General features: G+C 39.5%; 1 protein-coding gene across 3 annotated transcripts in view; it reads left to right on the top strand.

Moving 5' to 3' along the window:
- Positions 1 to 15,437, top strand: part of pacs2 (phosphofurin acidic cluster sorting protein 2) — a 104,135-nt gene extending 88,698 nt beyond the window's left edge. For all 3 annotated transcript variants that reach the window (XM_062041281.1, XM_062041280.1, XM_062041279.1), the window contains 5 exons: positions 2,564 to 2,696; positions 2,789 to 3,009; positions 3,085 to 3,198; positions 6,792 to 6,924; positions 14,960 to 15,437. In XM_062041281.1, the coding sequence (XP_061897265.1) occupies positions 2,564 to 2,696; positions 2,789 to 3,009; positions 3,085 to 3,198; positions 6,792 to 6,910 (587 nt within the window). In that variant the 3' untranslated portion in view covers positions 6,911 to 6,924; positions 14,960 to 15,437. The remainder of the gene's footprint in view (positions 1 to 2,563; positions 2,697 to 2,788; positions 3,010 to 3,084; positions 3,199 to 6,791; positions 6,925 to 14,959) is intronic.
- Positions 15,438 to 15,749: the final 312 nt, after the last annotated feature.

Below are 15,749 nucleotides of genomic sequence, written 5' to 3'. Positions count from 1 at the left end.
GGCTGCTAAAATGCCCATAAAAAGTGGTAGATTTCTCCTGCATGTTTGAAAACATGTCAAAACCACACAGGTAGGAGCATGATAACATGAATGTGCAGTAAATGAGAGTGTTTTGCCCCTTATAGTACACGCAAAATCCTAATTTACTGTAAATAGGGCGGTCTGCACCACTTCCAAAAGGCAAATGCAGTCTTACTAAATCACACACACACTAATAGTACACACAGTCTTTTATGGATTGCACACTCTGATTAGTGTGAGGTGTTAGGATCTTAGTGAATCAGGCCCTTGCTGTACAGACAAAAGCCAGATTTTCATAGGTGCCCCTTTCCTGGCTAGGGTTGCAAAGGGGTGGAAAGTGTCCGGTAAATTTCCGGAAATTTACCACGGGAAGTTAAGCTCGGGAAGTTTGGAAATATTGACCATTTTTTGATTATTCAAAGTTGGACACCGTCTATGGGAATGAATGGGAATATATGGGAATGAATGGGGAATTACAATAATGATATATTATTGGGCACTTGTCTATATGCTGCTGAATCTTTGTGGCATTTTTGACGTAGCTCTTTGCACAGTATTTGCAAATGTACACAGCCTTTCCGCCTACATTGGTTGGGGTGAAATGTCTCCACACATCATACGTGGCATTATTCTGTTTGTATTTATTTATTCTTGTAAAACACTAATGCAGTGCCACACACAGATATAAATAGTCCGCTAAACAATTGGAGTAGTCTTTAAAAATATTTTACTGATGGACAAATGAATAGAAATAGGCTAGATCAGTGGTCCCCAACTACCGGTCCGTGGACCGATTGGTGCCGGGCCGCACAAGAAATGTAAAAAAATAAAATTAATTAATTAATTAATTAAAACAAATTTAAAAACTTTTTTTTTTAAATTAAATCAACATAAAAAACACAATATATACATTATATATCAAAATAGAATCTGGAAAAAATATATATATATACCATTACGCACCTGTCACTAATCAGGAAGAGACTATTTAAGCCTGTGATTGCCAGGTAGTCGGCCTGGCGACATTACTCTTGATACTTTTGATACTCTGATGATACTGTTCTTGCTATGTGCGCTACTCTGATTACTCTGTCCATGCCATAGTTCATGTTGCTCTTTTCATGCTCGTTTCTTGTTACAGTAAGTGTTTTTTGTTTCATGTCCATAGTTCTGCCTTAGTGTTAGTTTTGTTCCCTGCGTTAAGTTCTGTGCCTCCGCTGTGAGCGCCTTTTGTTTGTACCCTTTTGTAGCTTTTGAGTTAAGATTAAATCATGTTTTTACCTGCACGCCATGTCCAGTCAAGTTCGTTTGCATCCCGGGGGAAATAATCCACGCAGTAAACTGCGTCGTAATAGTCCTCGTTCTGACAACAACAATGAGTAAAGGAGTGTTATGTGTGTGTATATGTGTAAATAAATGAACACTGAAATTCAAGTATTTCTTTAATTTATATATATATCTATATATATCTATATATCTATATATATATAGATATATATATATATATAAATAAAATACATATATATGTAGAATTCACTGAAAGTCAAGTATTTATTTAATTTATATATATATATATATATATATATATATATATATATATATATATATATATATATATATATATATATATATATATATATATATATATATATATATATATATATATATATATATATATATAAATAAATACTTGAATTTCAGTGAAGTCAAGTATTTATTTAATTTATATATATATATATATATATATATATATATATATATATATATATATATATATATATATATATATATATATATATATATATATATATATATATATATATATATATATATATATATATATAAATAAATACTTGAATTTCAGTGAATTCTAGCTTTAAATACACTCCTTACCCCGCCCCCCCCCCCCCAAAAAAAAATTTTCCCCAAATTCGGAGGTTTTAAGGTTGGCAAGTATGGCTGGGAACTATCTGTGCATGTGATGGAAGAATGCACTGCACATGTAATTAGGGAGGATGTTTGATAAGAAATTATCGAGTTCGAGCCTATTGTCGAATCCTCTTATCGAACCGATTCCTTATCGATTCTCTTATCGAATCCAGATTGGTTGTTGTATATGGAAAAAAACACAATATTTGGTTTGACAAAAGCTCACTTTTATTTTATAAGAAAAAAATTTAATTAAATAAATAAATAAATATTGACTGTTACCCCCCTAAAAAAATAAAATAAGTAAATATTGACTGTTGTTACCCAAAGTATGTTAAGTGGGATTTTTCAGAAAAACAAATATATACAGTAACACAAAAACAACCTGTCTCTGTGATCACTATAGGTGTATAAATAATAATATAGTGTTAAATAAAATCAGTCCCTTGGGCACAAAACTGAAAATAATACAGCTCTCCAAAAAGTGCACTTCTGCTGCTATTGGAACATACTAACTACACACGAAGGCAGACAGCTAACAAACAATCCAACCCTACTCCTGGAACAATTATATGGAGAATACCTCCCCTCACTCTTCTGTTTCCGACCTCAGGAGACTTGGACGATGCGGCGCCGACGAGCTCCCTAATGCTTGCCACGTCACCTCAAGTATCACCTGCCCTCAAAGAGGTGTCGCCCACCCCGCCCTCCTCTCCATTAGTCAACACTGGCTTTTGTGTATACAGGTAACACACTTTTGTCATATAGAAGATCTTTTCAAAGCAATTAGGCTTAAAAACAGCACAGATGTGACATTTTCCCCGTGTGTGCTTCTCAGTTCCGGAGTTCAGACGGAGCTGATGGGTCTCCAGGTGGACTACTGGGCGGTGCCCAGCGAGAGAAAGAAGGAAGTGGAGAAGCGTGACCCTTTGGCCAAAAACACGCTCAAGTGCAATTTCCGCTCGCTGCAGGTCAGCCGGCTGCCTGTGAGGGGCGCCGAGCCCAGCCCGCAGCCCGCCATGTCCATGACGGTGGTGACCAAGGAGAAGAACAAAAAGGGTGAGGCAAGCCAACAAGTGACAAGAGAAAAAAAGATAGTCAAGTGAATTAGTTTTGGGTTTTTTTTTCTCCAAGTGATGTTCCTGCCCAAAAAGAGCAAAGATAAGGAGGTGGAGTCCAAGAGTCAGGTGATCGACAGCATCAGTCGCCTCATCTGCACTGCCAAGCAACAGCAAACCATGTTGACAGGTAACTTCCTGGTGTAAAACAATACAACAATATACAAACCCCGTTTCCATATGAGTTGGGAAATTGTGTTAGATGTAAATATAAACAGAATACAATGATTTGCAAATCCTTTTCAACCCATATTCAATTGAATGCACTACAAAGACAACATATTTGATGTTCAAACTCATAAACTTTTTTTTTTTTTTTGCAAATAATAATTAACTTAGAATTTCATGGCTGCAACACGTGCCAAAGTAGTTGGGAAAGGGCATGTTCACCACTGTGTTACATGGCCTTTCCTTTTAACAACACTCAGTAAACGTTTGGGAACTGAGGAGACACATTTTTTAAGCTTTCTCAGGTGGAATTCTTTCCCATTCTTGCTTGATGTACAGCTTAAGTTGTTCAACAGTCCGGGGGTCTCCCTTGTGGTATTTTAGGCTTCACATTTTCAATGGGAGACAGGTCTGGACTACAGGCAGGCCAGTCTGGAACCCGCACTCTTTTATTTCGAAGCCACGCTGTTGTAGCACGTGGCTTGGCATTGTCTTGCTGAAATAAGCAGGGGCGTCCATGATAACGTTGCTTAGATGGCAACATATGTTGCTCCAAAACCTGTATGTACCTTTCAGCATTAATGGCGCCTTCACAGATGTGTAAGTTACCCATGTCTTGGGCACTAATACACCCCCATACCATCACACATGCTGGCTTTTCAACTCTGCGCCTATAACAATCCGGATGGTTCTTTTCCTCTTTGGTCCGGAGGACACGACGTCCACAGTTTCCAAAAACAATTTGAAATGTGGACTCGTCAGACCACAGAACACTTTTCCACTTTGCATCAGTCCATTTTGGATGACCTCGGGCCCAGCGAAGCCGACGGCGTTTCTGGGTGTTGTTGATAAACGGTTTTCGCCTTCCATAGTAGAGTTTTAACTTGCACTTACAGATGTAGCGACCAACTGTAGATACTGACAGTGGGTTTCTGAAGTGTTCCTGAGCCCATGTGATGATATCCTTTACACACTGATGTCGCTTGTTGATGCAGTACAGCCTGAGGGATCCAAGGTCACGGGCTTAGCTGCTTACTTGCAGTGATTTCTCCAGATTCTCTGAACCTTTTGATGATATTACGGACCGTAGATGGTGAAATCCCAAAATACCTTGCAATAGCTGGTTGAGAAAGGTTTTTCTTAAACTGTTCAACAATTTGCTCACGCATTTGTTGACAAAGTGGTGACCCTCGCCCCATCCTTGTTTGTGAATGACTGAGCATTTCATGGAATCTACTTTTATACCCAATCATGGCACCCACCTGTTCCCAATTAGCCTGCACACCTGTGGGATGTTCCAAATAAGTGTTTGATGAGCATTCCTCAACTTTATCGGTATTTATTGCCACCTTTCCCAACTTCTTTGTCACGTGTTGCTGGCATCAAATTCTAAAGTTAATGATTATTTGCAAAAAAAAAAAGTTTATCAGTTTGAACATCAAATATGTTGTCTTTGTAGCATATTCAACTGAATATGGGTTGAAAATAATTTGCAAATCATTGTATTCCGTTTATATTTACATCTAACACAATTTCCCAACTCATATGGAAACGGGGTTTGTAGGTTCAATATAGGTAAATGGTTTTATTTACCATTTACACAACGTGCCAACTTCACTGGTTTTGGGTTTTGTACAAAAATTGTGGAAATAAAGTGTTCAGGTATTTGATACAAATACAGGATCAGGTCGTCATTTTGTCGCTGCTTTTATTTGAATAGGGCGCCAGAATGCAAAACTAATACCATGAAATAAAGTATATGAATGAATTAGTATTAGATAAGGGTGTAACGGTACGTGTATTTGTATTGAACCGTTTCGGTACCGAACGAGTTTCCACACGGACATATTAAGTAGCGTAACGCACGTTGTGTAAACAATGCACACTGAGGCACAACACACGGCATGCTAGCAACGACCGGGCTACTACAACATGCAAAAGCCAGAGCTGGAAGACCCTCCTGCCTCGTTAAGATCTCCCGTTTGGGAACATTTCGGCTTTTCGTGGCGATTCAACAATGGATAACATCGCTTCAACGAAGAGAAAGACGAACAAACACAGCTCCCACCGCATTCAAGCAGCCTCTCCTCGGTGAGTCAGGCAGGGCTAAAGCAATAACAAATGCCGTTGGTGTTTTTATAGCAGCAGATTTAAGACCATATTGCATTAAAAACTAGATTTTGACCCACTTCTATGGTGGAAGAACACTGAGCCCATATATCCTCTTACTGCCAAGTTAGCCAGGCACTACCTCGCCATACCTGCTACCTCCGTGCCCAGTGAAAGGGTATTTTCCACAACTGGAGACATTTTAACTGCAAGCAGGTCTGCTCTTTCTGCAGACAATGTGGATAAACTGATTTTTCTGGCAAAAAACATGAAAATCGAGTGAAAGTCACCAGGGTTAAAGGCTGGGGGGGGGGGGGGGAAGTTAATCTGAGGCTGAGTTGACTTGAAACTGTTTAATGTTGCACTTTTTGTATGTAGAAGAAAAGTTTTGTCATTTTATTTAATCTGAGCAACAACTTGAAGCAGTTTAATGTTGCACTTTATATGTGGAAATGTTGCACTTTATACACTACCGTTCAAAAGTTTGGGGTCACCCAAACAATTTTATGGAATAGCCTTCATTTCTAAGAACAAGAATAGACTGTCGAGTTTCAGAGGAAAGTTGTACTTTTTCTGGCCATTTTGAGCGTTTAATTGACCCCACAAATGTGATGCTCCAGAAACTCAATCCGCTCAAAGGAAGGTCAGTTTTGTAGCTTCTGTAACGAGCTAAACTGTTTTCAGATGTGTGAACGTGATTGCACGAGGGTTTTCTAATCATCAATTAGCCTTCTGAGCCAATGAGCAAACACATTGTACCACTAGAACACTGGAGTGATAGTTGCTGGAAATGGGCCTCTATACACCTATGTAGATATTGCACCAAAAACCAGACATTTGCAGCTAGAATAGTCATTTACCACATTAGCAATGTATAGAGTGTACTTCTTTAAAGTTAAGACTAGTTTAAAGTTATCTTCATTAAAAAGTACAGTGCTTTTCCTTCAAAAATAAGGACATTTTTGAATGTGACCCCAAACTTTTGAACGGTAGTGTATGTAGAAAGGTTTTGTTAAGAAACCAATTCTGAGCCTCATCTTATTTAGTTTTTATTTTATATATGTTGACTGCATTAACCCTGGCAATGGACCCTGTGTGTATATGTATGTTATTGTTATGCTTAGCATTCATGACTGCCACTGATCACCCTAGTGGTGGCTCACATCCATCACACGCAGAGCTATTTTAAAGCAATGTTAAAAGGATAAAGCCATTGTTTACAAATTTTGGTAAATAAATAACCAGAAAATGTATATTTTGTTGTTTTCTTACTGTACCGAAAATGAACCGAACGGTGACCTCTAAACCGAGGTACGTACCGAACCGAAATTTTTGTGTACCGTTACACCCTTAGTATTAGATTGAGGTCCGTGGGTATTTCAATGCATTATGTGATTTAGTACTGTACTTAATGTAGTACTTGCATGTTGTGTTGACTGCTCTCAGTGTTGATTGACGGCGTGGAGTGGAACGATGTGAAGTTTTTCCAGCTGGCGGCGCAGTGGTCCTCACACGTCAAACACTTCCCCATCGGGATCTTCGGGCACACCAAAGCGTCTTACTGAAGTCCAACTTTAAAGTGAGCGCCGTGGAGGATGTTCGCTCCTTCACACTTTCCTTTGTCTGCATTGTCATGTTTTGATTTGCTGTAGCCACCTTTCCCTCTCAGACTTTGAAGATGAAAATACTGCTTGAACAAAGATGCCCTCTAACCTTTCACACGGTGAACAAAAATGGCCGGGTGTCATCCTCTGTTTGGGTTGGATTGAAAGCACACGCGACTCAAAGAGTATATATTTTTAAGAAAAGGAAGAGGAAAAAAACGTCTTTTCAGAGTATTTTCTAACCAAGAATTGTTGGTTTGTGTGTGTTTCAGAGTCCTGTGCAATTTGTACATGTTCCAATAATAATAACAATGATTAGGGGTGTCCCGATTCGATATTGATATCAGTTAACAGTCCGATATCAGCAAAAAAATAACATCGATATAAGCTCGAACAGGCAGTCTTAACTTGAAGTATTAACTTCAAGTTAACATCTAAATGTTCTCCAATAAGCACAAATAAGTATTTCCTTCTATTTTACACAAGTCATTTACAAAAGGTAAACATGGTAGGCTATAGGCTCCTGGGAGCTAGCAGCTACACAACAGCCAAGCACACAAGATGGAAATACGTAATTAGGAATGGGTACTTTTTGGCATTATCCCGGTAAAATCCAATTGTGGAGGGGGGCGTGGTCTGCGGGCCTGCCGCGAAGCGGGGTTTGTAAGGACCGGCCTCGAAGTCAGCGGCAGGTGAGTAGATTGCCCAGCTGGGGCTTGTTATCTAATCACCTGTCGCCCTTATTAGCAGCAGCCGGAACGAGACACGTGGTTGGAGTCGGAGCCAGGGAGAGACGCACGCCCAGAGACAAATGTACATTGCTGGAAAGCAAGCCACCCCCGGGTGTTTATGCAAAATAAAAAGACTTTATTCAAACTGTCTACCGGGCTCCCGAAGTTCTGTCGGCCAGGAGAACCCACCACAGGAGGGAAACCCCACATTGGGCGCCAATATGTGAGGTTTGCAAAATAAAAATACTTTATTCAAACTGTCTACCAGGCTCCCGAAGATCTGTCGGCCAGGAGAACCCACCACAGGAGGGAAACCCCACATTGGGCGCCAATATGTGAGGTTTCCCTCCTGCGGTGGGTTCTCCTGGCCGACAGATCTTCGGGAGCCAGGTAGACAGTTTGAATAAAGTCTTTTTATTTTGCATAAACACCCGGGGGTGGCTTGCTTTCCAGCAATATACGTTTGTCTCTGGGCGCGCGTCCCTCCCTGGCTCCAACTCCAACCATGTGTCTCGCTCCGGCTGCTGCTAATAAGGGCGACAGGTGAATAGATAACAAGCCCCAGCTGGGCAATCTACTCGCCTGCCGCTGACTTCGAGGCCGGTCCTTACACACCGTGCTCCGCGGCAGGCCCGCAGACCACGGCCCCCCCTCCACACCAACAGCGCCATGTTACGGCTCTTTGCACTACGGCACTTGGCGATCACTCCAGCAGCACTGAGAGCTGAGCACTACCTCGCCACGTTCCCCAAAAAATGCTGTCGCTTGATGCTAACATACATTGTCTTTGCTGTTGACATGCTACTGATTAGCATTAGCAATTTTACATGGCAATTTCAACACGTCCAAATGTGTCAATGATAACTACAACTAAGATGCACGTTACAATCAAACAGCTGGTATGTAATAAGCACAATACTCACAGTATTAACATTTTGTAGGACTAAACAGACAGCAAAGACTGGACTGATCTACACCCCATTATCTATACTCTACTGACCTCCAATGTCTAGGACTTGCAACTGTCATTGAGAATCTGACTGTGGAGGTTGCCCTCCCGTGGGTCCTCCAGACCACCAAGCATCGCCATGAGAGGCCGGTCCTGGCACACCCCGTTCCGCTGCAGGCCCGCAGGCCACGCCCCCCCTCCACACTGACATTTCATAATAAAACAAGATTTAAAAACTGGACAGCAGTTATCATAATCAGCTCATTTTTAAATGTGGCAAACAAAATTATTTATTTATTAACATACACAAAAGTACTGAAAATTGGTACTGTTGAGTACTAGTACAGATTCCCAGGTACCGGGAATCTGTACTGTATCGGTTAAAATGAGAACGGTACTCATCCCTATACTTAATAGAACACTATTTCAGTCTGAAACAGCACATTTGTCAATATAAACAAATATCAAATAATTATATTTGCATATTTCTTACACACATACAAAGCCTCAAAGGTAGAAGCCTCTTAGAAAGTATCCAGTAATAAATGTGTCCGCATCATAAAACTTTCTGCATGATGAGCTTAATTTAATGTTTTATTTTTACCACTCGGTGTCGCCTAAACAAATTAACAGCATACATTTGTCAAAGGATTAGTGTTTTTCATGTTTTTTGGTTAATTTCACTTGATCAAACATTTTGTTAACATTCTACACTGCAAAATATTAAAAAGTATGTATTGTGACTCGTGCTGATATCGTGTCGGGTTAATATCGGTATTAAAGTTAAAGTAAAGTACCAATGATTGTCACACACACACTAGGTGTGGCGAAATAATTCTCTGCATTTGACCCATCACCCTTGATCACCCCCTGGGAGGTGAGGGGAGCAGTGAGCAGCAGCGGGTGCCGCGCCCGGGAATCATTTTTGGTGATTTAACCCCCAATTCCAGCCCTTGATGCTGAGTGCCAAGCAGTGAGGTAATGGCTCCCAATTTTATAGTCATTGGTATGAATCGGCCGGGGTTTGAACTCACGACCTTCGGACAATATTCAAGGCTCCAATATCGGCATGGTATCAGAAGTGGTAAAAGTTGTATCGGGACACTCCTAATGATATTAATGGCTAATTAGATTAGCATCTTGTCTCACAAACGTGACAATAACAAACATTTAGTCAACCAATCTGCTGCTTGTTGAGCTAAAAGTACAAACGTTTGAAGTCTTCTTTGCTTTGTTGACGAGCATTAGAGGAGACGACCGGGCTAGTTAGCTTAGCATCTGCTAATTCTTGAATTCTGGGAGTGAATTTGTTTAATTCTCTGATGGTTTGGCGACGACTCATCGTCATACTTTCTGTGATTATTTGTGTACGTCGGGGCAATTACCGTATTTTTCGGAGTATAAGTCGCTCCGGAGTATAAGTCGCATTTTTGGGGGACATTTATTTGATAAAACCCAACACCAAGAATAGACATTTGAAAGGCAATTTAAAATAAATGAAGAATAGTGAACAACAGGCTGAATAAGTGTACGTTATATGAGGCATAAATAACCAACTGAGAACGTGCCTGGTATGTTAACGTAACGTATTATGGTAAGAGTCATTCAAATAACTATAACATATAGAACATGCTATACCAGGGGTCGGCAACCCAAAATGTTGAAAGAGCCATATTGGACCAAAAATACAAAAACAAATCTGTCTGGAGCCGCAACAAATTAGAAGCCATAATACAAACAGATAGTGTGTCATGAGATATACATTGAATTAAGATGACTTAAAGGAAACTAAATGAGCTCAAATATAGCTACAAATGAGGCATAATGATGCAATATGTACATATAGCTAGCCTAAATAGCATGTTAGCATCGATTAGCTTGCAGTCATGCAGTGACCAAATATGTCTGATTAGCACTCCACACAAGTCAATAACATCAACAAAACTCACCTTTGTGTATTCACGCACAACATTAAAAGTTTGGCGGACAAAATGAGACAGAAAAAGAAGTGGCATAAAACACGTCCTAGAAAGTCGGAGAAAGTTATACATTGTAAACAAACTAAGGTGAGTTCAAGGACCGCCAAAATTTGTAGGACAAAACGGCGCTCGCCAAATACTCGAATCAGTGAAGCATGTTTAATACAAACAGTGTGATTTATAACAATTAGGGAGGTTTGTGTCATGTTTGTCCTCCTACAGTAACCATATTAAAACAAAAAAAAAATATTTTTTCCCCTCATCTTTTTCCATTTTTCATACATTTTTGAAAAATCTCCAGAGAGCCACTAGGGCGGCGCTAAAGAGCCGCAGGCGGCTCTAGAGCCGCGGGTTGCCGACCCCTGTGCTATACGTTTACCAAACAATCTGTCACTCCTAATCGCTAAATCCCATGAAATCTTATACGTCTAGTCCAGTGGTTCTTAACCTGGGTTCGATCTAGGGATGGGCGATACCACACTTTTAGGATTCGATACGATACCGATACTTTTTCTTGCATTTTCATCGATATCGATACCGATACCATTAATTTTTTATTGGCAATTTTTGTCAGTCAAAAATATTATTACTATTGTTATTATTTATGACAAATCACAAGACAAATACAGACCATTTATACCACATTCATTATGGTCAATATATAATAAAAGTAAAATTAAAATAAATAACATAAATATGAAAAATAAATTAAATATAAACAAAAATATACACATTTTCACTTTTCTTATTCCTCAAAAAAAAAGTCTTGGTAGAAAAAGCTTAAAAAACCATTTATTCATAACAATGTCATGTTTCAAACCTCTTTGTGGAAGTAAACTTATAACACTTCTCTGAAGCAAAGTCAATAATTTCCTTATCACAATAACCTGGGATTTCCTTGTCCTATAAACCTGCATACGAAAGACAGTTCCCTGAGAAAATGAACTTGGAAAAATTATCTCCAAAAATGTCTTGACACCATCACACCTTTAGTGTACTCGAGATATGTCGTCACACGTACGTCACACTTTACTGAAGTCTCAGATTGCTGTTCAGGAAAAGTAACAACACTGTCGGCTGGCTGTGTGGTGTGTTGCACGTTGACGACGCTCATTCGCTGTCTCCTGTCACGTGACTGGGCCAGCTCTATACTCTGCCAGGTACAGGGGTGTCCCAGCACATAGTAAGTTAAGGAAGTCATCAAAAACATCTGAAAGTGATGCTTGCACCCCCCACACGCCGTTTTTTGGTTTATATCGATACTTTTTCAGAAAAGTGATGCCAAATGAGTAGCGTGTGAGTATCGGTATATCGATACCACAGGATCGATACGCACATCCCTAGTTCGATCGAACCCGAGGGGTTCGGTGAGTCGGCCTCAGGGGTTCGGCGGAGCCTCTGCCGCGGAGGTCAAGACACACCCGACTCATCGTGTAAATAAAAACTTCTCCCTATCGACGTATTATGGATACCCCCCAAACAATGTTCCCTCTAATTTTCCATATGCGTGTTAGCAAACGTAAAAACTCCTTGAGCATTCAGTGGAGCACATGTGAGCGACGTCAGACGTGCACATGCACTGTGGCCACACCAGCAGCACACCTGTCCCAAACCTGATTAGATAACAAGTTAAATGTTTTATTATTATAATCAAATGACAGCAGTCATCTCCATGAGGTTATTTTCTAAAATAAGTGTTTTGGCCCACTTACAATGACAATAACAAAAAATATTGTATTGTATGTCTGGGTGGAAATAATGCGTACCCCTTTCAGATATCGCATTTAGTTCCCACTAAAACATTCACATGTTGCACAATGAGATGTAAACATGGGATCATGTGTACATTCCTGTAACTTTCTGTTTGTAAAATATATCTTTATTAGTATTTCTTCAAAATAATAACATAATTTCATGATTAATATTTATAAATTAAGATTAAATTAAAGAAAAAAACATTTTGTTTTTCACTAAAGAAGGGTTCGGTGAATGCGCATATGAAACTGGTGGGGTTCGGTACCTCCAACAAGGTTAAGAACCACTGGTCTAGTCTCTTACGTGAATGAGCTAAATAATATTATTTGATATTTTACGGTAATGTGTTAATAATTTCACACATAAGTCGCTCCTGAATATAAGTCGCACCCCCGGCCAAACTATGAAAAAAACCTGCGACTTATAGTCCGAAAAAAACGGTACTCTGTTGATTTTGACATATATACGGCCAAAGATCAAACGTAACATCTGAACAAGTGCCTGTTTAAAATGATCATGCTATGCTAGTGAAACAACTGATCACTGTCAAACTTTCAGCAATTATTAGTGTATGTCCCAGCAAGAACACTATGGATTTTGAAAGATATGCGAGACAAGACGGCCGAAGGAGTCAAATCTATGCAGTACATGTCCCATTGGAAATGCTGTGCTGGTTAGCCACTTTGCAGCTGATCGTCTTCAAACTTTCAGTCCATACCTGAGCAAGTAGAGTATTGACTTTTGTTATATGTCATTTCAAGGTTGGCCACTTTTTTTTTAACCATTCTTCAATGTCAGAGCCACAATGCTATTGATTTTGAGGGCTCTAACATAGTAGAGATAGCTAAATGCTAAACTTGGCTTCGTATTCAATAAAAATAATAAGTATCTGTTTTCTCCACTAACTCGACAAAAAAGCAAAAACGGTCCCTTGAAACGAGTTTGACTGCTATAATTGTACCAGTTTTTTTTGGAATATTCACTCTAGAAATCTTTTCAACACTTCTGCAAACATAATTGTGTGTGTGTGATTGTGTGTGTGTGTGTGTGTGTGTGTGTGTGTGTGTGTGTGTGTGTGTGTGTGTGTGTGTGTGTGTGTGTGTGTGTGTGTGTGTGTGTGTGTGTTCTGGCAATGCTTACTTAATGGGGACATCGCTCTGTTTACACCAGGCCTGGGCAATTATTTTGACTCGGGGTCCACATTTAGAGAAAAAAATGTGTCTGGGGGCCGGTATATCTATTTTTAGGAACACTAATAAAAAACCTCACAATAATGTCTGATTGGATTCTAAAAACGTTATGACAGACCGCCTTAAAAAACGTAATGGAATTTTAAATTTTTCTATGAACGATAAAACACTGAATATTGACCAAATATAAACGTCACACCCCCTTTCGATCGACATATTTTACAATCGAGTGGAACGCAACAAAAATGCAACAAACAGTGAAATATAAACGCTAAGGGTACAAAATAAACCCACCGACAATCTGATATATCTGATATATCACTAAGCTTTAGAACTTTGTTGTGAAAATCTCCTTCCGCGTCCGTGGAAACACTTCCCGCCCACACTGCTTGGTGCCTCGTCTGAGCTGCTGGGACGTAGATTACCATAGTAACTAATTAGATGACCATAGTAACTGATTAGATTACCATAGTAACTGGTAAAGCATCCCATAGCGCAGATTCCAACCATTGAAAATACTTTGTATAGTTGAAGACTGTTGCGTTGACCAGCTCTTCCTCCCAGGGATTTTAAGCTGCTGGTCACTCCCAAATTCTTATTATGGCACATAAGCTGAAGTTTAAATTCATCACCAGGCAGTAGTTGGTATTTTGTGGTTTATTCTCAAAGCTTTGAAGACAAACGTGAGACCAAATCCAGTACAGAAGCGTTCCCTAGCCCAGTCTAGATCGATCTCCCCCCAAACCCACGGAAGTTCTGTGTTCTTCCCTCTGTCCCTCGCTCCCACCCTCGTTGTTTTGACTACTCCCTGAGTTATCTCTACACCCTGCATTCCACTGCTAGAAGGCCGACACATTACTTTGCAGACTAGAAAGAAGGAAGAATTCTAGCTATTTTGTAATATGACTATGGAAGTAAAGAAGTAACACTTAAATATGGATATATGTAAAAAATCTCCTTCCATCAAGACTTACGGTCATTAGAAAACATCACTGCACATCATAATGGCAGCTACACTTTTCATCTTAAAGATCTGAAAAAAATGATTTGGGAATGTGGCCCCCGGGCCTTAATTTGCCCAGGTCTGGTTTACACACTCACCTTTAGGGGACCTCTGACGGTATGGGGACAAAAAAAACAGGTCCCCTAAAGGGAAACCTTTTTAAATGATAGTCAGATCCATTCTGAAGATGCCTAAGTGATTTTTAAGCTTTGGCCCATAAAACATGTTTACTGGTTAGTTTGAGTGTCAGACATTTGCACATTTGCATCATGTCATATTAATTTTTATTTATTTTTATTTTATTTTTTTAATGGTCCTCAGTAGTCACGTACAAATTTGTGTGAATTATGCAAAATTATTTAAATTTGATCCCCATGAACCATATTAACTCTTTTTTTCCCAGGGTCCCCAGTAAGAATGATCAGCACATTACTTCATCAATCCAGAGATTTAAAGACGTGTATGAGCTAACTGGCCAGTTTACCTCTTTTTTTTTTATGCCTCCACAACCTGTAGAAAGGGTGGTCCCCACAAGTCATGATCAAAAACTCGGTCCCCATTCCAAATGATAACCAGTATGTGTGTGTGTGTGCTTGCACTATGAATGTAGAGATGAATGTTAAAAAAAAAAGCACTTTTCAATGTTAGTTGCCACACAGGAAGCTGCAAACACGACATTGTGATTAATGTGATTAATCGTTGCGGTCAATATGATTGATCGTTGTGATTGACGTCATTAATTCGTGTGATTCATTGCGTCATGCATTGAAATATTGTACTGGACTCAGCTCAGCCTGTGTTTGTCATGGACTGTAAAGCAAGACGGTGAATGATGCAACTGTACACAATGTAAATGAAAACTAATTTCATTAAAATGTCTATAAAACGATGGCTCGTGTAGTTTTCTGCTTTCCAACACACCTTCTTGAAAAGTGCCTCATTGTGCAAGTAGGGATGATCCTTCCATTCTACTCATTTGGACTTCACGGTCTTGCATATTCAACTTCATTTATTCATTCATACATGTGGTTACGAGTGTTGTTCATTCATTCATAGGTGATTACTAGTATACTTCTCTCATTCACACATGATTACTAGTATGTTTTACTCATGACATGCTTACTAGTATATTTTCATACACGATTACTAAGTATACTTCACTCTTTCACACATGATTACTAATATGTTTTACT

The sequence above is a fragment of the Entelurus aequoreus genome, linkage group LG03 (assembly GCF_033978785.1).
Source record: "Entelurus aequoreus isolate RoL-2023_Sb linkage group LG03, RoL_Eaeq_v1.1, whole genome shotgun sequence".
In the NCBI taxonomy this organism is placed as follows: domain Eukaryota; kingdom Metazoa; phylum Chordata; class Actinopteri; order Syngnathiformes; family Syngnathidae; genus Entelurus; species Entelurus aequoreus.
The sequence above is the reverse complement of the archived record's forward strand: the minus strand, read 5'-3'. Positions and strand labels throughout refer to the sequence as shown.